This window comes from Gadus morhua, chromosome 4, assembly GCF_902167405.1.
Source record: "Gadus morhua chromosome 4, gadMor3.0, whole genome shotgun sequence".
Taxonomy (NCBI): domain Eukaryota; kingdom Metazoa; phylum Chordata; class Actinopteri; order Gadiformes; family Gadidae; genus Gadus; species Gadus morhua.
The window spans coordinates 492,998-517,942 of NC_044051.1; the positions used below are offsets into that span (position 1 = coordinate 492,998).

Genomic DNA, 24,945 nt, shown 5'->3' on the forward strand with positions numbered 1-24,945 from the left:
TATCCAACCTGGGCGTCGAGAGCCCATTTCAAGCCGCACGTCCTGAAACGCAGACGCAACATATTTCATTGCCGGGAAGAGAGAACCATAAAAAAAAAAGAAAAAAACATTTTCAGTTCATCTACATAATCCTGATCAAGGCAGTGGGCAGGCTGACCAGAGTAAGTTACAAGCCAGACTAACGGAGTCCCCCCCTCCCCACACACACACACACACACACACACACACACACACAGACACGCACAAGTCTGCCATGATAAGCCTAACCCTTGGTCCTTTGGTGGATAACGATGGTCAACCAAGAGAAACAAACTCCAAGCAGACACAGCCCGAAGGCATGATGGACGGAATTCATTGTAGAAATGTAAATTAAAAGGATACAGAAGCAGAGGTGTTGTAGGGAAACTTCAGAAGTTTTAAAAAGAGAAAGCAGATTTTGAAAAGAAGCAACCGGAAAAAGCCCCATCCTTCTCTGCCTTCTCCCGGTTTCATTTCTCCGGCATTAAGAAGCGTTGCTTTGACGCACCTGTTGACCAATCAGGGAAGAGATGTCCTGATTGGTCAGAATGGAGCAGGGAGGAGACTGAAATCGAAAGTCTCATACCTAGGCAGCAGCATCATCAAATAGAAGAGATGTTGTCCACGAGCGTTTCACCCTCTATCAGCTGAAGGACGGCCATGGCTATGAAAATAACACTCACGTTTGAGCTCTCACATTTACAGCACCTTTAATAAAAACAATAATCTGGTGTTACAGTTCATCATCATCTCCCACTTGTTTCTCTTTAGCAGGGAGAGTGTGGTAGCATGACCACCGGAGACCCAACAGGATTGAGATATGGCACAAAATGTAAAATAAAATGTAAAAATAAAAAAGGCCAACAAATGTTTACAAGAGTGCACTGGAATGGGAATGAGCCGATGACGAGCGTAGCGCACGCTGGCCCCTGGTACACCTGGGCGCCATGACATCTAGCCAGCGCTATTTAGTGCAAATCACCTCCAGTGTAACAGTAGCGGGCAGCTAGCATTGGATGGACAGATGACATAAGATAAGACCTGATTAGCCCAGATGCTAACAATGCTAAACAAGCAACAGCCCTTAATAATAATAATGAATTCACGATTCTGTGTCAGCATCCCTCCTCTCATTCACACACACACACACAAACAAACCTATACAAATCTATACAAGGGCTATATAAAACTCTTCTTTCTATCTGCTCAACAGCACTCGGATCCGTGCTCAAAAATAATCCTCTGCGCCCGACCTCCGGGCTCCGTGTCAGCGCCTCCCGACCGGCCGTCGGTCACGCCCACTCGGCGTGGCTTGGTTTCTATGGCGATGGGCCGTTGCTAGATTCTGGAGAACCTGCAGGATGGAAAAGGTCAAGACGTTGGGAAGGAACAGTGGTTCTAATTCATGCGCTCACAGTGGTTCTAATTCATGCGCTCACCTGGCTGTGGTTCTAATTCATGCGCTCACAGTGGTTCTAATTCATGCGCTCACAGTGGTTCTAATTCATGCGCTCACAGTGGTTCTAATTCATGCGCTCACAGTGGTTCTAATTCATGCGCTCACCTGGCTGTGGTTCTAATTCATGCGCTCACAGTGGTTCTAATTCATGCGCTCACCTGGCTGTGGTTCTAATTCATGCGCTCACCTGGCTGTGGTTCTAATTCATGCGCTCACCTGGCTGTGGTTCTAATTCATGCGCTCACCTGGCTGTGGTTCTAATTCATGCGCTCACAGTGGTTCTAATTCATGCGCTCACCTGGCTGTGGTTCTAATTCATGCGCTCACCTGGCTGTGGTTCTAATTCATGCGCTCACCTGGCTGTGGTTCTAATTCATGCGCTCACAGTGGTTCTAATTCATGCGCTCACCTGGCTGTGGTTCTAATTCATGCGCTCACCTGGCTGTGGTTCTAATTCATGCGCTCACCTGGCTGTGGTTCTAATTCATGCGCTCACCTGGCTGTGGTTCTAATTCATGCGCTCACCTGGCTGTGGTTCTAATTCATGCGCTCACCTGGCCGTGGTTCTAATTCATGCGCTCACCTGGCTGTGGTTCTAATTCATGCGCTCACTTGACTGTGGTTCTAATTCATGCACTCACCTGGCTGTGGTTCTAATTCATGCACTCACCTGGCTGTGGTTCTAATTCATGCACTCACCTGGCTGTGGTTCTAATTCATGCGCTCACCTGGCTGTGGTTCTAATTCATGCGCTCACTTGACTGTGGTTCTAATTCATAAGCTCACCTGGCTGTGGTTCTAATTCATGCGCTCACTTGACTGTGGTTCTAATTCATGCGCTCACCTGGCTGTGGTTCTAATTCATGCGCTCACTTGACTGTGGTTCTAATTCATGCGCTCACCTGGCTGTGGTTCTAATTCATGCGCTCACCTGGCCGTGGTTCTAATTCATGCGCTCACCTGGCTGTGGTTCTAATTCATGCGCTCACCTGGCCGTGGTTCTAATTCATGCGCTCACCTGGCCGTGGTTCTAATTCATGCGCTCACCTGGCCGTGGTTCTAATTCATGCACTCACCTGGCTGTGGTTCTAATTCATGCGCTCACCTGGCTGTGGTTCTAATTCATGCGCTCACCTGGCCGTGGTTCTAATTCATGCGCTCACCTGGCCGTGGTTCTAATTCATGCGCTCACCTGGCTGTGGTTCTAATTCATGCGCTCACCTGGCCGTGGTTCTAATTCATGCGCTCACCTGGCCGTGGTTCTAATTCATGCGCTCACCTGGCAGGTCCAGGGGGGCGTTGGCCAGCAGGTCTGCGTCCAGCAGGTCTGCGTCGACGTACTGCGCACCGAACACACGCAGCAGCTGGTCGAAGTATTTACACTCCTGCTTCTCCGTCCCGCCCCTGCAGACAGGAAGCCACAACACCGTGAGTGACAGCAGAACCAGCGAATGGCGGCTTGGGTCAGTTATGGAGCCGTTGAGGATCAGTGGATTCAAGGAAATTAAAAACGAACGAACCCTGGAGCCCCAGAATGTGGAGCGTGAGCGGAGACATCACCAGGATCAATAATAATACGGACCCTTTGTGTATTAATTAGGTTTATATGAACACATGTCCTAGCGTACCGCGGTCAGTAGACCATCAAAGAGATAAGATACTTTATTCATCCCCAGGCTAAAAACAACAGGCTACCCAAAAGGCTGAGGGTGTTAAACTGTGTTAGCCCAACTAGACTCTAACCTACTAACTAACCCTGATCTGGAAGAGATCAGAGCGCATCTTTATTAGCAAAAACAACAACCCCCACCACCACCAGTACCACCGCCACCACCAGTATCCCCCCAGTACCACCACCCCCACCTCCACCTGCACCCATCACCCCCAGCCCCCCCTCCGCTCACCGGCTGTCCTCCACGAAGCGTCTGAAGCTCCTCTTGAGCCTCTTGATGCGGGTCTGGCACTGCTGGGGGGTGCGGTGGAACCCGGCCCCCGCCATGGCCCGGGACACCTGGGTCAGCGCCGGCTTGGTCTTGTTGGAGCTCCTCAGCGCCTCCTGGATGCCGTCGCTGCCCCAGAGCTCCAGGAGCAGCTCCGTCTCCTCCTCGCCCCACGTCTGCTTAGTGCCGTCCGACGCCGGGAGGAGGGCCGCTGTGGGGGGGGGGGGGGGGAGAGGGGGAGAGGGGGGAGGAGGAGGAGGAGGAGGAGGGAGAGGAAAGAGGAGGAGGAAGAGGAAAGAGGAGGAGGAGGAGGGGGAGGAGGGGGAGGAGGAGGAGGAGGAGGAGGAGGGGGAGGAGGAGGTGGAGGAGGGGGAGGAGGAGGAGGGGGAGGAGGAGGAGGGGGAGGGGGAGGAGGAGGAGGAATGTAGAGAGAGGTGGAACGTTAGGACACATTAAGGATGGGTCTGCCTGGTGGTGATTCGGTCGGCATAACAACGACAGAGGGCGACACGGCACCATGGCCCCTCCCTGCCAGTCGGCACAAGCAGAGCGCTCAAAGGACCCCCGCCGTCACGTTGAGATCCCCCCCCCTGAAACCGGGGGCGCCACTCACCCAGGTCCTGGTCCAGGTCGGGGAGGTCGGGCATGAGGTCGTTGGGGTACTCCCCCAGGCCGGGGTCCTCCCCCAGGCCCCCGTCGTCCTCGTCGCCCTCGTCCACGCTGATCACCTTGTTGTAGATCTGCTCCATCTGGTCGAAGTACTTGAAGTCCTTCCTGCAGGAGGAGGAACCACACGTCGGTCAGGGGGGGTCTGTGATTCACGGCGGTCCCAACAGAGGACGCGCTCTGAAGTCACGATAGTAACAGAAAAGTCTTTTAAAACACTTAGTTGGCGGGTCCTGGGCCAGGCCCGGCGCGGCGCCTCAACCCCGGCGCGGCGCCTCAGCCCCGGCGCGGTGCCTCAGCCCCGGCCCGGCGTGGTGATGTTAAGAGGGGACGGAGCCCCTCTTAACATCACCACTCTGAACGGACGATGGCCTGAAATAAATCACTGACGGTCCCAACACCTCCGACGCTCCCAAATCACTGACGGCCCCATCGTCCCTGACGACCTACGACCCCAACGCCCCCGACGGGGCCTAATCACTGACAGTCCCATCGTCCCAAATCACTGAGGGCCCCAACGCCCCACGACCCCAGCGCCCTCGACGGTCCCGACGTCCCCGACGCTCCCTAACCGCTGACGGTCCCGCCGCCCCCGCCGCTCCCTAACCGCTGACGGTCCCAACGTCCCCGACGCTCCCTAACCGCTGACGGTCCCGCCGCCCCCGCCGCTCCCTAACCGCTGACGGTCCCAACGTCCCCGACGCTCCCTAACCGCTGACGGTCCCGCCGCTCCCTAACCGCTGACGGTCCCAACATCCCCGACACTCCCTAACCGCTGACGGTCCCGCCGCCCCCGCCGCTCCCTAACCGCTGACGGTCCCAACGTCCCCGACGCTCCCTAACCGCTGACGGTCCCAACGTCCCAGACGCTCCCTAACCGCTGACGGTCCCAACGCCCCCGACGCTCCCTAACCGCTGACGGTCCCAACGTCCCCGACGCTCCCTAACCGCTGACGGTCCCAACGCCCCCGACGCTCCCTAACCGCTGACGGTCCCAACGCCCCCGACGCTCCCTAACCGCTGACGGTCCCAACGCCCCCGACGCTCCCTAACCGCTGACGGTCCCGACGCTCCCTAACCGCTGACGGTCCCAACGCCCCCGACGCTCCCTAACCGCTGACGGTCCCAACGCCCCCGACGCTCCCTAACCGCTGACGGTCCCAACGCCCCCGACGCTCCCTAACCGCTGACGGTCCCAACGCCCCCGACGCTCCCTAACCGCTGACGGTCCCAACGCCCCCGACGCTCCCTAACCGCTGACGGTCCCGCCGCTCCCACCCCCGGCGGTCCGGACGGGAGCCCCTACTTGTCGTGGTGGAAGGCGGCGCGGAGCCTCTTGAGCCGCGTGCAGCACTGCTCCGGGGAGCGGCCGAAGCCCAGCCCCCGCATCTTCTGGGAGATGTAGTCGTAGAGGTGGCGCGTGCGGCCCCCCGCCGTGAGGGTCAGCTGCACCCCGTCCTCCCCCCACACGGCCAGCAGCGTCTCTGTCTCCCGCTCTGACCACGGCATCTTACGGCTGGACTCCGCCTGGCCCCCCGGGGAGGCCTCAGCTGGAGGAGGAGGAAGAGGAGGAGGAAGAGGTAGAAGAAGAGGAAGAGGAGGAGGAAGAGAAGGAGATAGAAGAGGAGGGAGGAGGAGGAAGAGGAAGAGGGAGGAGGAGGAAGAGGGGGAAGAAGAGGAAGAGGGGGAAGAAGAATAGGAGGAGGAAGAAGAATAGGAGGAGGAGGAGGAGGAGGAGGAGGAGGAGGAGGAAGAAGAGGAGGAGGAAGAGGAAGAGGTTAGTTTGTGGCGGCTCCTTAGTGCCCCCCCCCTCCCCTTTGGTTCAATATTCCCAACATCCGCAAAAGAACATTAAAAGGCCAGAAACAACCCCCACACTGTCACACGACCCCCCCGTACCCCATGACCCCCCCGTACCCCATGACCCCCCGTACACCATGACCCCCCCGTACCCCGTGACCCCCCGTACCCCGTGACCCCCCGTACCCCGTGACCCCCCCGTACCCCATGACCCCCCCGTACCCCGTGACCCCCCCGTACCCCGTGACCCCCCCGTACACCGTGACCCCCCGTACCCCATGACCCCCCGTACCCCGTGACCCCCCCGTACCCCGTGACCCCCCCGTACCCCGTGACCCCCCCCCGTACCCCGTGACCCCCCCCCGTACCCCGTGACCCCCCCCGTACCCCGTGACCCCCCCCGTACCCCGTGACCCCCCCGGTACCCCATGACCCCCCGTACCCCCATGCGGTGGTGTGACCTTTCCCCTACCCAGGAGCTCGTCCTCAGGGTCCAGGAGGGAGAGCGCCCCCCCGTCCCCCCCGGTGGGGTCGAAGGGGGGGGCTCCGCTGTCCCCCAGCACTGGCTCCATCAGCTGGTAGTAGGTGAACAGCATGGGGTGGCCCCCGCTCCTGGAGGGGGGGGGAGAGTATTAGAACACACACACACACACACACACACACACACACACACACACACACACACACACACACACACACACACACACACACACACACACACACACACACACACACACACACACACACACACCACTTGTGTGTGGCTGTCCTACTCTCCTTCCTGCTCGTCTACGTCCTCCAGAGCTAACCTTCCTATCATCGTGCTGGAGGACGGCTCCTGGTCGGCGGCTGGTGCTGGGGGTCCAGCCAGCAGCCTGGGGCCTGAGCCCCCTCTACCCTGGCCTCCATAACCCTCATCGACCCCCGGGGGGCCTCGGTACAAATGTAGAGTGAAATTATAAATCAGCATTTGGAATTTGTATTTGTTGTAAATTAGACCAAGACCAAGACCAAACCACGAGCCTACTAGCTTACATTCTCACTAACCAACCTAACCCTAACCCTAACCAGGCAGGCGACCGATAACCAGCCGTCCAGTCGACCGGCCCCCCGTGCAGAAGCTGCGGTAGGTCTTCTTCAGACCGCCCCCCTTACCTTCGGCTGTTGCAGAAGTTGCGGTAGGTCTTCTTCAGGTTCTTGATGCGGGCCTGGCACCCCTCGGCCGTGCGGGGGTACCCCAGCTCCGCCATGCTGCCCGCCAGCTCGCCGTAGATGTGGCTGTTGTGGACGCACGCCCGCAGGCTGTCCTGCACCTCGGCCGACGCCCACAGCCCGACCAGCGCCACCGTCTCGGGCTCCGACCACGGCCCGCTGGCCCCGCTGGCCCCGTTGGCGCCTGCTGCAGGGGCCCAGGGGGGGGGGGGGGGGGGGGTTAGAGACAGACTTTACAGCAACAGTAAGGGTGCACTCACACTAGGCCATCTGGCCGTGGCCGTTTACACACCTAACCGCGCTCAAATCTGCCAGTGTGAGTGTGGCCAGGCCAACTTGGCCACTTGGGACAGATGTTAATGAGCCGACACGCGCACACGCACGGCTACGCAACCTGAGCTGGATGACGTATAGTCCATGCGACGACCACGGACATAATAAAGGCGACGGGCCTTCTTTCCCATTAAACGGTAAACATGGCGTCAAGCGATGTTTACGCTTGTTTGCGTACTCAGAAAAAAAAATCAGCAGTGAGAGCGGGCTCTATCTGAGAACGGCTCCAAATAAGCAACAGACTCAGCAAAGTGTGAACTGTGTTCTCTGTGTTGTTGTCCATTGTGGTTAAAACTGACTGGCGGCAGACTTTATTATGGTCCATGCAGCGGACGCTTGGTGATGACGTGTTACGACGTGATGACGTATGTACAAGAGCCTACCCTGGCCAGGCCACAGTTGCGACGGCCGACGGCCACGGCCAGATGGCCGAGTGTGAGTGCACCATAAGATTTGTATGAATTTTTATTTGACAATTCAATAGTTAAATAAAATATGTTATAATATCAATTCATCTCAACACATCGGCCTTGCCTAAAGGAAAGAACACTTTATATGTTGACTGCTTCCAATAATGTATTGGTCATACTACAGAATGATTTATTGCTAGTTTAGTGAATGATAGTGAGAAGGATCCCATCACAACACGATGACAGACCCGGTCGACGAGGCCGGTATTTCGCTGCAGGCCCAAGGCCGTCCCAATCGGGCCGATTCCGAAAACAGGCCGATTCCGTACCAGTAATCACTCATATCGATTGAAGTTGCCCAGATCGTCCACTAGGTGGCGATATACGTGCTACTCCAGACGAGACCACTCAGCAGGGTCTACTATATATCCATAGATCACTTTAACCACTTCTTCCACCGGCCAAAAGCCTAGACACTTAAACGTACGCACTAATGAATAGACAGAAGAAGAGGGTTGGTCTGGTGCTTGACTGTGATAAACATCACTACAATATACTGCACTGCAACAGTTTGGAGTGACAGTTGGACTAACCATTTGAGTGATGGCTAGAGCGACAGTCGGTCTAACTGTTTGAGTGACAGCTAGAGTAACAGTTGGTCCTGCTGTTTGAGTGACAGTTGGTCCAGCTGTTTGAGTGACAGTTGGTCCATCTGTTTGAGTGACAGTTGGTCCATCTGTTTGAGTGACAGTTTGTCTAAATGTTTGAGTGACAGTTGGACTAAAGGGCAGATTATGGTCCCACGTTCCCACAACGCAATGAACACACAGACGCTTCGACGCAGTCGTGAACCTTTATGGTTCTGCGTCGGGTTTCAGTGAGCGGACCAATCATAGCTCTCGCTGCTGTGTCGACGCGACGGGAGGTTGACTTATTTGGGAGGCGCGCGTCAGGCCCTTGATGTGGACGCAAGGAGGGTCCGCGAGGACGTGAGGGGTGCGTGGACGTGGGACCACAATCAGCCCTTAACAGATGGACTAACTCATCACTCAACGGGTTGGATGGGCCGTTATGGAGAGGAAGGTAACCCTACCGGCTGTCTCCTGCTCCTCCTCTTCCTCCTTGAGCTCGCTCTCGTCGTTGACCTCCTGGCCCAGGATGGCCTCCAGCTGGGGGTAGAACTTGTACTCCACCTTGCTCTTCAACCGCCTGGAGCAACGAGTAAAACAACCAATGACCTCAGTCACATATCTGCACGAAATATCTTTAAACCAATATATGGAAGACTAAAGATCTAGGCGTTCAATTTTGAACAGATATTACTATGGGAGGTACTAATGACAGACACACACACGGACGGATACAGACAACAGCACGGACACACATAAAACACAAAGACGTCACACAAGGACAGACAGAGACATCAGGAAGCAGCACACAGACAGACAGACAGACGGACAGACAGCAGACTCACTTCTTGCGGTCGTAGCACTGGCGGAAGTGCGCCCTGAGCGCCTTGACCTTCCAGCGGCACTGCTCCTGGCTCTTGCCGTGGCCCCGCCCCCTCATGCGCTCCGAGATCTCGGCGTAGACGTGGCCGTTGTGCACGGCACCACGCAGCGCCCGCTGCACCTCCTCCTCGCCCCACACCGCCATCAGAGCCAGCGTCTCCTCGTCAGACCACAGGCTGGGCTTGGACGAGGCCGTGGCATCTGGGGAGGGAGGGAGAGAGAGAGAGAGACAGAGACAGAGACAGAGACAGAGAGAGAGAGACAGAGACAGAGACAGAGAGAGAGAGACAGAGACAGAGACAGAGACAGAGACAGAGAGAGAGATGAGTGGTGCTGGAGCTCCGGCTTCACGCTGCCTTCACCACAGCTCAGAGGTTCGGAAGCTCTAACGCGTCTTAACGTAAACCTTCCCTCCTTCTGAAATAAGAGCGGTCAGGATACGCCCCTCGGAGGTTCGCAGGCTACGACATAAAACCGGAAAAACAGATCGTTGGTGAGACTAGAGTATTGATGCCCGCGGGGCCTCTTTGCGCTTCAGGTTAAGGTCCGAACCTCCCAGCTTTTTGAAAGCGGCATCAGAGCCGTTATCTGGAGGGTCGTGTGTTCACACACACGAGTGAAGCGCTGGGAGAATATCAGGATGTCTTAAATCCATATCATACCACCGGGTGGGAGTGGGATCAGCCACTACTACCTCTAGTGACAGCACAAGTGGGCGTGTCCTCCTAGATCTGTGCTGGATAGATCAGTCGACCAGCCTACCCAGTGGACTGTAGCAAACGTTGCTCATCTATCCGTCACACATCTAGGTGGACACGCCCACTTGTGATGTCAGTAGAGGCCGATTTTCAAAACGGCTTGTAATGGCTAATCATAATCACACCTGGTGGTATAATACGGGACCTTTAAAGTCGCAGCTCTGTAGGACATCATTTAGATTCAACGCCATGCCCGGCTCGTTTCTGACCAATCAGAGCATCTCTTCCCTGATTGGTTCAAGGGGGTTAAATGTTGCGTGTCAATCCCAAGTGCATGCGGCTGAATTGCGCCTCATTTCTGGTGATGTTTACGTGGTTCAAACGCTTGAAAAGAAATCGTCATGTCTCTCTGTCGAACTTAGAAAACATTCAATACTCCCGGTGAATCCCGAGGTGACCATTGTCCCGTGTGCGAGTGTTACCCACTTAATCCACATTGCACTTATTCACAGTACCTAACAGTGTAGCATCTGCAGTAGCTGCTATCACTGCTGCACACGGGGAGTGGGTTAGCCTAGCAAGTGTTGGTACTTGCACTTGGTTCTATGAACATCTTTACTGTACTGACAGCGATATATTGTTTCACTTCTTAGGACAAATGTCCTTATTGTAAGCCGCTTTGGGTAACAGCGTCTGCTCAACGCCCTGGAGGTACAGGTGAAATACCGGCGCCGTTGGCCGACTCCCCGTCGGACTCCTCTGAGACGGTCGCGGCGTCGGGGAGCAGCAGCGACGAGGTGGAAGGCTGCTTCTCCACGATCTGCTCCAGGAGGTCGTAGAACTTGAAGTCGATCTTATCCGTCCCCGACGTTCTGCCCACGACGACGAAAGGGACGGGTGTGGGCACACACACACACACACACACACACACACACACACACACACACACACACACACACACACACACACACACACACACACACACACACACACACACACACACACACACACACACACACACACGTCCAGTAGACCAGTTGTTGACCGGGGGGAGGCAAAAAGTTAGTAAACCGGTTGTCATTTTTTATTTTGAGGCGGCAGGGGGTGTTGCAGCAAAATGTAACTAATAAAGTAACTGTAATCTAACGTAGTTACTTTTAAAATTAAAAAATCAGTAAAGTAACTAAGTTACTATTTTAAGGAGTAACTAGTAATCAGTAATCTGATTACTTTTCAAGGTAACTGTGGCAACACTGCCAGCCGACCCGCTCTACCTCCTGAGCCACGTAGTGGATACGGTGTCGACCCCCCAACCTAAAACACTGGGTTTAAATCCCCCCAGCCCCCTCGCCCACAAGAGAGGCCTTCAAGGCTCCGCCCTAACCCTAGGCTCCGAGACCGCCCCGGGACCCGACCCCCGACTCGGGTCCACACTGTGTTACGGCCGTTGGGTGGCGCCCCCCGGTGGTACCTGAGGTTCTCGCGGGCCTGGCGGTAGCGGGCCTTCAGCCTCTTCACCCGGGTGTGGCACTGGCCGGCACTGCGGTAGAACCCGTTGGCGCCCAGCTTCTCCGAGATGTCCGTGAAGACGTGTCCGTTGTGGGGGCTTCGCCGAAGGCTGTACTGGACCTGAGGGGAAGGACCCGTTAACCGAGGAACCTTCGGTTAACCGAGGAACCTCCCGTTAACCGAGGAACAACCCGTTAACCGGAGGAACCTCCCGTTAACCGAGGAACCTCCCGTTAACGGGGGAACAACCCGTTAACGGGGGAACCACCCATTAACGGGGGAACCACCCGTTAACGGGGGAACCTTCCGTTAATCGAGGAACCTTCCGTTAACCGAGGAACCTCCCGTTAACCGGAGGAACCTCCCGTTAACCGAGGAACCTCCCGTTAACGGGTCGTTATCCGTTAACGGGTAACGACCCGTTAACGGATAAGCGATATTGTTTGATTTTTTCGGCAAGACGATGTTCAAGACAATTTGTATCAAAAAGGCTAACCCACAGGTAACGACCCGTTAACCGAGGAACCTTCCGTTAACCGGAGGAACCTCCCGTTAACCGAGGGTCATCACGTTATGATGAAGACGTCGTTGTGGGGGTCATCACGCTATGATGAAGACGTCGTTGTGTTTCCAACCGCCACAGCATTGTGGAACAACACATTAGCGTTGGCCTCGGTTACAGTACGTACGTCTACTTTGATTTAGTTTGACAGTTTAACTTAGTTTCACAGTTCACAGCTCTCTGGCGTCCTCTCATCACGGCGGAGTAGCGCAGACGAGGAACTCCCATGATGCATTCTGAGGAACGCGCTCTCTTACGTGGTGGTCGCCCCACAGCTCCAGGAGGATGACCGTCTCCTTGTCCGACCAGGGGACCTTCCGGCGCTCCACGGCCCCTAGGGGCCAGACACAGAGGGGGACGTCAGGGCACCCTCACACTGACCGGGTTAGGGGGCCCAGACACAGAGGGGGACGTCAGGGCACCCTCACACTGACCGGGTTAGAGGGACCCAGACACAGAGGGGGACGTCAGGGCACTGACCGGGTTAGGGGGGCCCAGACACAGAGGGGGACGTCAGGGCACTGACCGGGTTAGGGGGGCCCAGACACAGAGGGGGACGTCAGGACACTGACCGGGTTAGGGGGGCCCAGACACAGAGGGGGACGTCAGGACACGCCACACTGAACGGGTTAGGGGCGCCCAGACACAACGCTGGCTGAGACTTCATAAAATAAACACCAAAGTAAACCCTATAGGACACTGGGATCACTGATGAATACGACAGCGCAACCACTTGACCAGCTGACACACGTTGGTAAGGTGTGAACCACAGCAGACCACTCTGGTGAACCCCCCCCCCCTGCGTACCCATCTCCCGGTGCCAGGCGGAGGGGTCTGCGTGGGTGGGCTTCTCCTCGTCCTCCTGGTCGATGGGGTCCAGGGGGTCGCTGCTCTCCTCCAGCGCCTCAGAGAACGACAGGTCCGTGGTCAGGACCCGGCCCAGCTGCTCATAGAACTTACACTCCACCTGCCGCTTCCCCTGGAGGCTGGGGGGGAGGGAGGGAGGGCGAGAAGAGAGAGAGGGGGAGGGAGGGAGGGAGGGAGGGGGGGGAGGGCGAGAAGAGAGGGAGGGAGGGGGGAGGGAGAGAGAGGGAGGGGAGGGAGGGGGAGGAGGGAGGGAGGGAGGGAGAGAGGGAGGGAGGGAGGGGGAGGAGGGAGGGAGGGGGAGAGACCACAAATTCAATTTTAAATTTTTTACGACTTTTAAATGTAAATTCAACCGAAAAACAAAGAAAATATACACCCCACGGTATGTACCAACTCATGAGTACGATGAAGCCGTGACGGGACGGCTCCAGAGCAGACGTACTTGTTGTTGTAGCACTGCCTGAAGGTGGACTTGAGGCGCTTGAGCCGGCTCTGACACTGCTCGGCGCTGCGCGAGTAGCCCAGCGCGCCCATCATCTGGGCGATGGACGGGAACACGGGCCCCCTCCTCTGCACCCCCTTCAGCCCCTGCTGCACCTGGTCCTTCCCCCAGATGTTCACCAGGCACTGCGTCTCCGCGTCCGTCCACGGGACGCTTCGGGGCGCTTCCGCTGGCGGCAGAGTCAAAAGTTAGCTTTGTGTAAAAAAAAATGATATGAAAAGTGAGATACCTTAAAGCTGCACTATGTAGGCTGTCCCATGAGCAGCCCCTAGTGGTTTGGGGTGGAGCTGCATTCAGAGATAAATACTTTTCGGACGACGGTTACTGTCAACGGTTTTAGAAAAGGGGACATCAAAAAAACGATTAATAGAGAAAATGCCTCTGGATGGATTCAATCGTTGATGGCTGCGTTGCATTCTTGAGCGACTTTCTAGTTTAGAGGTTTTTTAAATGGTGTAAATAGCGGCATTAGACAACATGACATATAGTCCAGCTTTAAAGAGAAACAAACGCAAATAAAAAGTAATATATATACATCTATCCTTTTTATTTTTGTCTCACAACACTGAGGGCATACATTCTCAGCATCGAGGGGGAATTTACCTCCTAACCATGAAGTTAATACGATGGCTGTCCATTAAGCTAGACAGAGCCTCATGTCAAATCCAGTCGAGTCAGCTTATGGAGACAAAGCGAGGAAACGACTGAATGGAATGAACGGAGGAGGGACGCGATTAAACCGAAACCAGGACAGATCCCCCTCACCTCCCATCACCTCTCGACTGGGGCAGCCGAGAATCTGCAGGTCTTCATCGTCCTCTTCCTCCTGCTTCAGCTCCTCTTCCTCCTGCTTCAGCTCCTCCTCCTCCTCCTCTTCGTCCCCCTCCCCCTCCTCCTCCTCCTCCGGGTCGTAGGTCACCTTGGGGCCGCCCGACGGCCCCCCCAGCACGCCCTCCAGCTGCTCGTAGAACTTGCACTCCGTCTTATTGGTGGTTTTTCTTCTGTGTGTTGAAATACACAGTGTGGACACAGACAGTGAAATACACAGTGTGGACACAGACGGTGAAATACACCGTGTGAACACAGACGGTGAAATACACCGTGTGGACACAGACGGTGAAATACACAGTGTGAACACAGACGGTGAAATACACAGTGTGAACACAGACGGTGAAATACACAGTGTGGACACAGACGGTGAAATACACAGTGTGGACACAGACGGTGAAATACACAGTGTGGACACAGACTGTGAAATACACAGTGTGGACACAGACGGTGAAATACACTGTGTGAACACAGACGGTGAAATACACAGTGTGGACACAGACGGTGAAATACACAGTGTGAACACAGACGGTGAAATACACAATGTGAACACAGACGGTGAAATACACAGTGTGAACACAGACGGTGAAATACAGTGTGAACACAGACGTGAAATACACAGTGTGGATACAGACGGTGAAATACACAGTGTGAACACAGACAGTGAAATACACAGTGTGAACACAGACAGTGAAATACACAGTGTGGACACAGAAGGTGAAATACACAGTGTGAACACAGACGTGTATGATTGTGAATATAAAAGTTTTTTTTGTTTTTCTTTGCATCAGATCCCAGATCCGTAGGCTTATGTCCAATCCAAATATCACAGCCCTGCACTGCGTAACCTCCAGAGACCGACAGAAAGACGGACATCTCCACCACCCACAACACCAACAGCACCACCACCTCCTCCAGCACCAGCACCTCCTCCTCCTCCTCCTCCTCCACCACCACCACCTCCTCCACCACCTCCTCCTCCTCCTCCTCCACCCACCTGTTCCTCTTCAGGCAGTGGCGGTAGGCCTTCTTCAGCCTCTTGATGCGGACCTGGCATTGCTCCACGCTGCGGACGTGTCCGTGCTCCGCCAGCCTCTGGGCGATGAGCGAGAAGATGTGGCGGTTCTTGATACAGCCCTGCAGCCCCCGCTGCACCGAGTCCTTCCCCCAGATCTCCAGCAGCCGGAGGGTCTCGTCGTCCGACCAGGGGGCCTTGTTCTCTACCGCCGGCACGGAGGGCGCCTGGGGGTCTGCAGGGAGGGGGAGGAGTCAGTAAAGGGAGGAGTCAGTACAGGGAGGGGGAGGAGTCAGCACAGGGAGGGGGAGGAGTCAGCACAGGGAGGGGGAGGAGTCAGCACAGGGAGGAGTCAGCACAGGGAGGGGGAGGAGTCAGCACAGGGAGGGGGAGGAGTCAGCACAGGGAGGGGGAGGGAGGGGTCAGTACAGGGAGGGGTCAGTACAGGGAGGAGTCAGTACAGGGAGGAGTCAGTACAGGGAGGGGGAGGAGTCAGCACAGCGGAGAGGGGAGGAGTCAGTACAGGGAGGGGGAGGAGTCAGTACAGCGGAGAGGGGAGGGGTCAGTACAGTGTATAGGGGAGGAGTCAGTACAGTGGAGAGGGGAGGAGTCAATACAGTGGATAGGGGAGGAGTCAATACAGTGGATAGGGGAGGAGTCAATACAGTGGAGAGGGGAGGAGTCAGTGGAGAGGGGAGGAGTCAGTACAGTGGGGAGGAGTCAGTACAGTGGAGAGGAGTCAGTACAGTGGAGAGGGGAGGAGTCAGTACAGTGGAGAGGGGAAGAGTCAGTACAGAGGAGAGGGGAGGAGTCAGTACAGAGGAGAGGGGAGGAGTCAGTACAGTGGAGAGGGGAGGAGTCAGTACAGTGGAGAGGGGAGGAGTCAGTACAGTGGAGAGGGGAGGAGTCAGTACAGTGGAGAGGGGAGGAGTCAGTACAGTGGAGAGGGGAGGAGTCAGTACAGTGGAGGGGGGAGGAGTCAGTACAGTGGAGAGGGGAGGAGTCAGTACAGTGGAGTGGGGAGGAGTCAGTACAGTGGAGTGGGGAGGAGTCAGTACAGTGGAGAGGGGAGGAGTCAGTACAGAGGAGAGGGGAGGGGAGGAGTCAGTACAGTGGAGAGGAGTCAGTACAGTGGAGAGGGGAGGGGAGGAGTCAGTACAGTGGAGAGGGGAGGAGTCAGTACAGTGGAGAGGGGAGGGGAGGAGTCAGTACAGTGGAGAGGGGAGGAGTCAGTACAGAGGAGAGGGCATGGTGATAACAACATGTAATGGACTGTTAAAAGACACGAGTGAAACGGCTACAAAAAGCTTTAGAGAGACAGAGAGAGTCTGTGAGACTGACTGACAGACGGAGAGAGAGACACAGACAGACAGAGAAAAGAAAAGGAATAAAAAGAGAAAAAAAGAGAAGTGGAAGAAATGGGAAGACTGAGAGCTATGTAAATGAGTGGAGGGGCGCAGACAGACCTGTGTATTCTCCCCATATGGAGATCAACGGAGACTCTCCAGAGCTATCCACCTCCAGGCTGGGCTCCCTGCTGTGTGTGTGTGAGAGAGAGAGAGAGAGAGAGAGAGAGAGAGAGAGAGAGAGAGAGAGAGAGAGAGAGAGAGAGAGAGAGAGAGAGAGAGAGAGAGAGAGAGAGAGAGAGAGAGAGAGAGAGAGAGAGAGAGAGAGAGAGAGAGAGAGAGAGAGAGAGAGAGAGAGAGAGAGAGAGAGAGAGAGAGAGAGAGAGAGAGAGAGAGAGAGAGAGAGAGAGAGAGAGAGAGAGAGAGAGAGAGAGAGAGAGACTTGAGTCATCCGAGTGACGTGGGCGGGTTAGAGTCGTCTACAGGAAGGGGAGGGGCTTGTCTCTCGGGATGCAACCAGAGGCCAGGTGTTGTCGATGACTAATCCCCCCGCCGCCTCTTTGAAACAGGGCAGTGGCGGACAGACGGCAGGGACCCGCAGTGGGAGACTGATTAGAGACAGCGCTAATGTGCGTCGACCGCTGATGGACAGGATGAACGGGGGACCAGTCGGGGAACTGGGCTGTAGGTCTGTCCACGTCCATAGCCCTGGGACCATCGCCGTGTCAACGATGGTAACACCAGGAAGGGATGTACATCCTGACCATGTATCCAATTTAAACTGGTGTTCCTCAGGGCTCCGTAAGAGACACACTGATGTTCTTTTCTTTTTTTTTTTTGCATTTTAATGCTTTAATATAGAGTGAGATAGAGAGGAAGGTAGGGGAGAGAGAGGGGAGGTATGGGAGACAGAGGGGAGGTATGGGAGACAGAGGGGAGGTATGGGAGACAGAGGGGAGGTATGGGAGAGAGAGGGGAGGACATGCAGCAGATGACCACGGGCAGGACTCGAGCCCGGGTCGCTGCGTTTAGGACGGAGCCTTTATGGTACGCGTTCTATTCCGTGGGAGGCGGAGTCTTACTGGGAAGGAGGTCGCTTCGATGGCTGCTTCGCCGGGGGCTCGGGCGTCCGGCTCATCTTCCTCTTCCTCAGCGCCCGCCCCCCCCTGGAGATGTAGACGTCGTCGTCGGCTGAGAGCTCCGTGGGGGGCGGGGCGTCCGCGGGACCCGAGGCGTCCGGCGGACACATGGCGTCCGAGTCGTCCAATGACTCGCTCTCGGCTCTAATCTGCCCGGCGACGGCCTCCCTGCGCTCCCGCCTCAGTCGGGCCCGCTCCGCGCTCCGCCGGCCGCGGTCCTCGGCGCTGGTCGGAGTGTTGGGAACGTCGGGGAGCAGGGAGACGTCCTGGGAGGGGGAGGGGGACGCCGAGCTGACCTCCATCCTGGTCTTCGTGGGGAGGGAGAGGGAGTAGAGGATGCAGTCGTCCATCGGGAGCAGACTGGGATCTGGGAGGAAAGTGGGAGGAAGGATCAAGGGAATGCAGACGACCTTTCAACAAGGACGAATCCACCAAGTCTGAACAGAGCCAGAAGATACACCAGCAGCTTTCACTCTTCAGTGACGGTTTACCTCAGCCTTAAGGGCGGATCATCGTCCCACATTCCCGCAACGCAAGGGGCTTGACCGACCCATTGCGTCTTGCGGACCCTCCTTGCGTTCACCGCCAGGGCCTGACGTGCACCTCCCAAAAGTTGTAACCTTGCGTCGAGGCGACGCAGCAGCGAGGGCTGTGATTGGTCCGCTCACTAAAACCCGACGCAGAACCAAGACAGGATCACGACTGCGTCGAAGCGTCTGCGTGGTCCTTCAGAGGCGTACCTTTCTCCTCGAACTGCTCCAGGTTGCCGTGGTGCTCCAGGGCCACCTTCATGTCCTCCCGCTGCCTGAAGGACTGCAGGGTGTCGTGGAGGAAGGAGGGGACGCCCACCAGCCACTCCACCATCTGTGGGCGGGGGTCAACGAGCTCAGCACAGCAGCCCACTGCAGTGCTGCCACTCATCAGGCTATCGTCTGTCCAGCGCTTATTAGGTTGTTATTCTACTAGAATAATTGTCATTATTTTGTAATTGTTTATTGTGTCATTATTAATTATTAGGATTCACTGCAGATTCGGCATGTAGGTAAGAAAATAAAACGTATTATATTATTATTTTAGTAAGAGATAATTCGTTTTGCTAAACGGCTGGTGCCAAATGTGGCATTCAGCAAAAACAACTGTCGCCACGGTAACAAGTACATGTTTTCACACTGAATCTATCTCTGTCCTTGACGACTGTGATAACCGTTGCTTGCTTCGGCACAGCATCCAGTCAAACATCTGACTTCATTCTGGACTCCCGGTCTTATCTGTGTTTGTGCTTCTAAACACGGATTAGACTGAGTCTCTGAATGGTGGATGAGATGAACCTGAGTGAAGTCTGGGATGGGCAGCAGCTCGTCCAGTCTGGAGATGAACTCCCACACCAACATCTCCAGCGCTGTGTCGTACTTTGACCCAAAGTGCTCCGGGTAGACCTCCTAGAACGCACAGAGACACAGAGAGAAAGGGAGACAGAGGGAGATAGAGGGAGACAGAGACAGAGACAGAGACAGAGGGAGAGAGACAGAGACAGAGACAGAGACAGAGACAGAGAGAGAGAGACCGGTTGACAGTTATAAACGAGTATAGAGAATAGTTTCGAAATGTACAGTTGATGGCACATAACGTTTAAAGCTCTGGTCCTATACATGAACTGTTATGCGTCAGTAGTAACATCAACAATACAAAGCAGCATTCCGACTGTCGACGGAGAGTGCCAACGTTTCCCATAATGCATATCCATGGGAACGGCCGGGCACAGATTGCCGTGCGTGTGCGTGCGTGCGTGCGTGCGTGCGTGCATGCCTCACCTGGAAGAAGTGCGCCTTCTCGGCAGGGCTCTCCAGCAGAGTGTGCACCAGCTCCACAAAGTTGACCTCCGACTCCTCCACCTGGTCGACGGTGACCTGTGGCACCGGGGGGGGACTGTTAGGAGAACTCACCAACTAATAATGAACCCAATGGAATATAAACAGGAGGAGACGGCTCGGGAAGGGAGCGGGATGAGGCACGCCGTGTCAAACTCCCATCGGAAGGATCGTCCAGCCTGACTTTAGTTTTTAGCCGTCGTGTTTCACTGCACGTCGTCTTCCTTCATTTCACACTTCCAGGTCGCTTTTAGACGTGTGTGCTACCAGGGCCGACGGTGGAGGAGTCGTTAGGCTGATTAGTGTTCCTCTTCTCCTGCCTGCTTCCCTCTGGCTTCACAATGAAGAGAACCACCGGGGAAGCTTTCCTTCTACTCCCACGTCTGGTGACCTGCAGGCCTGAGGAAGTCCTGGTGTTCAAGAGGTCAACAACTCACTGGTCCGACTCACTCCTGTACCAGGAAACAACTCACTGGTCCAACTCACTCCTGTACCAGGAAACAACTCACTGGTCCAACTCACTCCTGGACCATGAACAACTCACTGGTCCAACTCACTCCTGGACCATGAAACAACTCACTGGTCCAACTCACTCCTGGACCATGAACAACTCACTGGTCCAACTCACTCCAGGACCAGGAAACAACTCACTATTCTAACTCACTCCTGGACCAGGAAACAACTCACTGGTCCAACTCACTCCAGGACCAGGAAACAACTCACTATTCTAACTCACTCCAGAACCATGAAACAACTCACTGGTCCAACTCACTCCTGGACCATGAACAACTCACTGGTCCAACTGACTCCTGGACCAGGAAACAACTCACTGGTCCAACTCACTCCTGGACCAGGAAACAACTCACTATTCTAACTCACTCCTGGACCAGGAAACAACCCACTGGTCCAACTCACTCCAGGACCAGGAAACAACTCACTGGTCCAACTCACTCCTGGATAACGACCAGTTTGACCTCTGCCCTTATGAATGAGAAGGCCTGGACTGCGCAAAGGTTATTACGAAACATAGCATGGATTAAGTCTTATCGACTTGCCCCCCCCCCCCCCCCCCCCCCCCCCCCCCCCCCCCCCCCCCCCCCCCCCAACCCCTCATAAATACACATGGGAGGACACTTCCTTACACACACACACACACACACCCCTGACAAAAGGCTTCCTTCCAATACACACCAACTCTCTGTGTTCTCGGGAGCTCAGACTAAACGTGTGTGAAACACGTTCACATCCTGGAGTCGACGCATCCGTCGTTACACTGGGAGGAGACTGGAGCACCAGGGTGAATATTAGAGGGAGGCGTCCCCTTCACCTCAGACTGTCATCTGGGGACGGTGGAGCCATTTGCTGTTGTACTGACCTAACGTGTGTGTGTGTGTGTGTGTGTGTGTGTGTGTGTGTGTGTGTGTGTGTGTGTGTGTGTGTGTGTGTGTGTTTTCAGGGCCCAGTGAGTGGTAGAGTTGAACCACTACCAGTGACCTTCGCCCTGTCCTTCCCCTAAACCTCGTGGTCCGGATTGTGCAACAGTCATTGAGCCGACGCGTCCAAAGCTCCGTGTGCACGCGGCGGAGAGAACCAAAGCCTGACTACAACACGACATCTCCTCTCTAACTCAGAGATACGGAGATCTGGCCTCCCGACCTAAGGCTTCCTAACTTCCACACCCAACTGAAGGCTGGTGCCAGGCTGGTGCCAGGCTGGTGCCAGGCTGGTGCCAGGCTGGTGCCAGGCTGGTGCCAGGCTGGTGCCAGGCTGGTTGGACTGTAAACAGTCAATGCTGTACTAAGGTGTGTGCTGTGACCAGAATCAACGTCATGTTTATGGAACGCCGTCGTCTGTTACTCACTGGAATGTTTCATGCAGCTCTGTCGATTCTTTTGGGGGTACATTGTTTTAGAATGAACTCATATCCTAGGGGAGCACGGAGAACGAAATCCCCAAAATGATGGATTTTATCGTTAATGTTTCAAACACAGGAAGTACAAACTAACTGAGCTGGTCGATCCACGGGTCGATCCACCCGCTGATGAACGGAGGAGGCCGTCAGGGAAAGGGAACGCGCCCAGACGGTGTTCAGGGTGGGGGTCGGTGGACAGGAGCAGGGCGGCGGGGGGGGGGTCACTCACGTGGGGGTCGTTGGCCGTGCTGCTCGGAGCCTTGATCCGGTCCAGGTGGGGCTGGATGGTCTGGAGGTCCACCGGCTCCGTGCTCCGACACAGCTCCAGAACCAGCTGCACACACACACACACACACACACACACACACACACACACACACACACACACACACACAATTGATTATTAACTAGTGTAAGGGTGGAACTGCAGAACGTTTGAGCTATAAAAAAAACCTGAATGACGGCGTTTAAAAATCGTTTTAAAGATCTTCGACCTCAAGCAAGTCCGCCGACACAAACAAACAGTCGGGCCGGGCCTTACCCTGGCCCTGAGCCCCAGGATGAGCTGGGCGCGCTGGCTGTAACTCATCAGCTGGGGGACCAGCTCCGTCACCATGGTGACAAACTCCTCCAGCATCCCATAGTTGTCCACCAGTCCCTGCTGCACCACCTGCCACATCGCAGCCGAGAACAGCTGCAGGGGCGGAGCCATGAGGCGGAGGTACGCCACAGGGAACTCATTCCCTGTGGGGGGGGGGGGGGGGAAGAGAGAGAGAGAGAGAGAGAGAGAGAGAGAGAGAGAGAGAGAGAGAGAGAGAGAGAGAGAGAGAGAGAGAGAGAGAGAGAGAGAGAGAGAGAGAGAGAGAGAGAGAGGTTAAACACCAACAAACCAATCAGGAGGAGTCTTTCATAGCCAGTGAACCCTCCGTTATTTTCTGACCTGATCCACAAACCTGATCCGAGTTGGTTTTGGCCGATACTTTATTCAGATTTGAAAAAAAGGACTTGCTTCGAGTTGTGTAGTTGCGTACCTTTTATGTTCCTTCCACATATGACGGTATTGTATGTTAATGAAAAACACAAATTATTTAAATTGAACTATTGCAACTATGTCTTATAAATGTACCTCTCGACAATTAGTCAAATGTTTTAGGCCAGAAGATTTACCATAAAATCATCTATGAATTAATAAATGAATGAATTAACTAACATCTTAAACTTTAATGAATATAAAAGTGTAAGATATTAGCACTAAGTACGAATGTTTCAGAATTGTAAATAGGGTTCGCGGTCTTCAATACCAGGAACAAAAGTTGCACCAGATTCTTGAGGTTCTGCTTCCTGAGTTCTGCCCTTTGTGGTTTCTGTTTGAATACTGACTACTACGTTTCCTGTAGTGACTCCTGCCCTCTCTGCGAATGAGATAAACATGAGCTGTATTTTCACTGTCACCATGGTTATTTGTTCTAATTGATTTCATGTTCACCTGGTCGCATCTTTAGAGTAGATAATGTGACCGATGATTATTTTTGTTGTTATGGATATATATCTGTTGTTATGGATACATCTGTATGAATTGAAGATCTCCGACAACATGGGCTATCGCAGTTGAGTGCTACTTCAGAATATACTTAAGGTCAATTAGTGACGGTATAAACATAGCTTCCTGAAACGAAAGACAACACATGTGGGACTGGCCACACACACACACACACACACACACACACACACACACACACACACACACACACACACACACACACACACACACACACACACACACACACACACACACACACACACACACACACACACACACACACACACACACACACACACACACACACACACACACGTAAGGGTTAGTCCCCAGCAGCTCTGCACGCAAAATAACAAAAACAAAGAGAAACACCAGCGGAGTGCTACTGCGGCAATCAGAACGGGGTCTGACGCTGACCTGTGGACTGGACGCCTCTGACATATCGACCATGAACAACATGTGCAATGATAACATGTGCATTCTTAACATGAGGATCAAAGCGCACTTTTGACCTGCGGCTTCGAGTTGAACTCTGCCTTGCTACTTAGTAGATTAAAGCACGAAATACACGCACCTCGACTGCAGTCACTTTGAGCTCCGTGTTTAATTTCCATTGGGTTACGGGGAGTGGGAAAAAAAAAAGAGCCCCTCGCTTCCTCCGGGAGGGAAAAACCAACCCGCACACTGCTTTCTGCTGTCCGCACACGGCTACTGTAGAATAAAACAACGCTCAGCACAGCCGCTCACTGCAGATCCTGCGAGATGCATCGGAAACATCGGCCGGCCATTTAATACGAGGGCTTTATTTTCATTCTGGGAGTGGGTGGAGGGAGAACAAAGGTTCTGGTCTCATCCGCTTCAGTCCAGATCACGGGAAACCCTCGTCCCTGGTTGGCTGAAGGAGACCAGACCCGACCGGCTCCGCCCCGCAGGGTGGCGCTGTAGGGTCGCCTTCGACGTCCTTAAAGTAACTTCCGGATTGGAATATTTTCGAAGTAAAAGCATGTTCTGCACGCTTGAACCTGTGAATCATAATAAATAATGATAAAATGTTCTCTTTGTAGCGACTTAGCGAAACGTAACAATATATTTTAGGTATTACACTTCTGTAGTGAAAGTGTAAATGTTAATGAGCGTGTAAACGGCCATACGGACAATTTGCGATGTGCCCTTTGCAAGTTACAGGATTTATGATGATTAGATATTTCTATTTTAACTGTAGAATTCGGTAGTTGCTGTTTGCGTATATGGCAAGCGATAAAGATAATGCTTAGTTACATTTTCATCCAGATCTATCGGTGCGTAAACAAAGACTTTTATTTTGTAAGAGCGCACATATGACCTGGACGTCATTTGTAAAAGCCTGGAGCAAATAGGTCCATGGGTAATTCCAAAACGTGTGGATGTTATCATTTTTCCTTCGTTAGTCATTAGTGCAGAAGCACGCTCTGCCAAAAAGCGAGGTGCCTTTAACTGTGGGGGTTAAACCAGTCGGTACAGGAACTAAATTTAAGGAGTGTGTACAAGTGAAGTAGGCATTATTTGTCTATTTAAATTGAACCTTAATGCCTTGTCATGATTTTGGAAAATTACTACTCGTATGATTGTCACTTAAAAAATACCACTGAGCTCAGTAGTTCAAATTAAAATATTGCATTTTAATATAGGCCATCTTCATAATACATTTTACAAAAGTAGGAGACACTTCTCAGGGGGAACAGACAGTGGAAGAACCACCATCAGAACCACCAGAGCATCCATGCTCACCTCACTGAAGGTTCACAAAACGTTACTTTACTAAATGCACTAT

General features: G+C 54.2%; 1 protein-coding gene across 2 annotated transcripts; it reads right to left on the minus strand.

Annotated features, from left to right (window-relative positions):
- Positions 1 to 702: 702 nt before the first annotated feature.
- Positions 703 to 24,067, minus strand: zgc:113263 (TIN2_N and Myb_DNA-bind_4 domain-containing protein). 2 transcript variants are annotated; one of them, XM_030354057.1, is made up of 24 exons: positions 23,710 to 24,067; positions 22,137 to 22,339; positions 21,825 to 21,929; positions 19,627 to 19,722; positions 19,144 to 19,254; positions 18,556 to 18,679; positions 17,759 to 18,182; positions 16,797 to 16,864; positions 15,313 to 15,565; positions 14,253 to 14,488; positions 13,428 to 13,656; positions 12,926 to 13,104; positions 12,376 to 12,452; positions 11,519 to 11,676; positions 10,774 to 10,919; positions 9,313 to 9,550; positions 8,932 to 9,047; positions 7,039 to 7,282; positions 6,356 to 6,495; positions 5,390 to 5,633; positions 4,031 to 4,191; positions 3,382 to 3,628; positions 2,757 to 2,881; positions 703 to 1,372 (listed from the first exon to the last, which is right to left on the minus strand). In XM_030354057.1, the coding sequence occupies exons 1-24, from the start codon at positions 23,747 to 23,749 to the stop codon at positions 1,338 to 1,340; spliced, it is 3,999 nt and encodes a 1,332-aa protein (XP_030209917.1). In that variant the 5' UTR covers positions 23,750 to 24,067; the 3' UTR covers positions 703 to 1,337. The 2 variants fall into 2 exon arrangements, with proteins under 2 accessions (XP_030209917.1, XP_030209916.1); XM_030354056.1 differs by having other exon boundaries at positions 16,797 to 16,867.
- Positions 24,068 to 24,945: the final 878 nt, after the last annotated feature.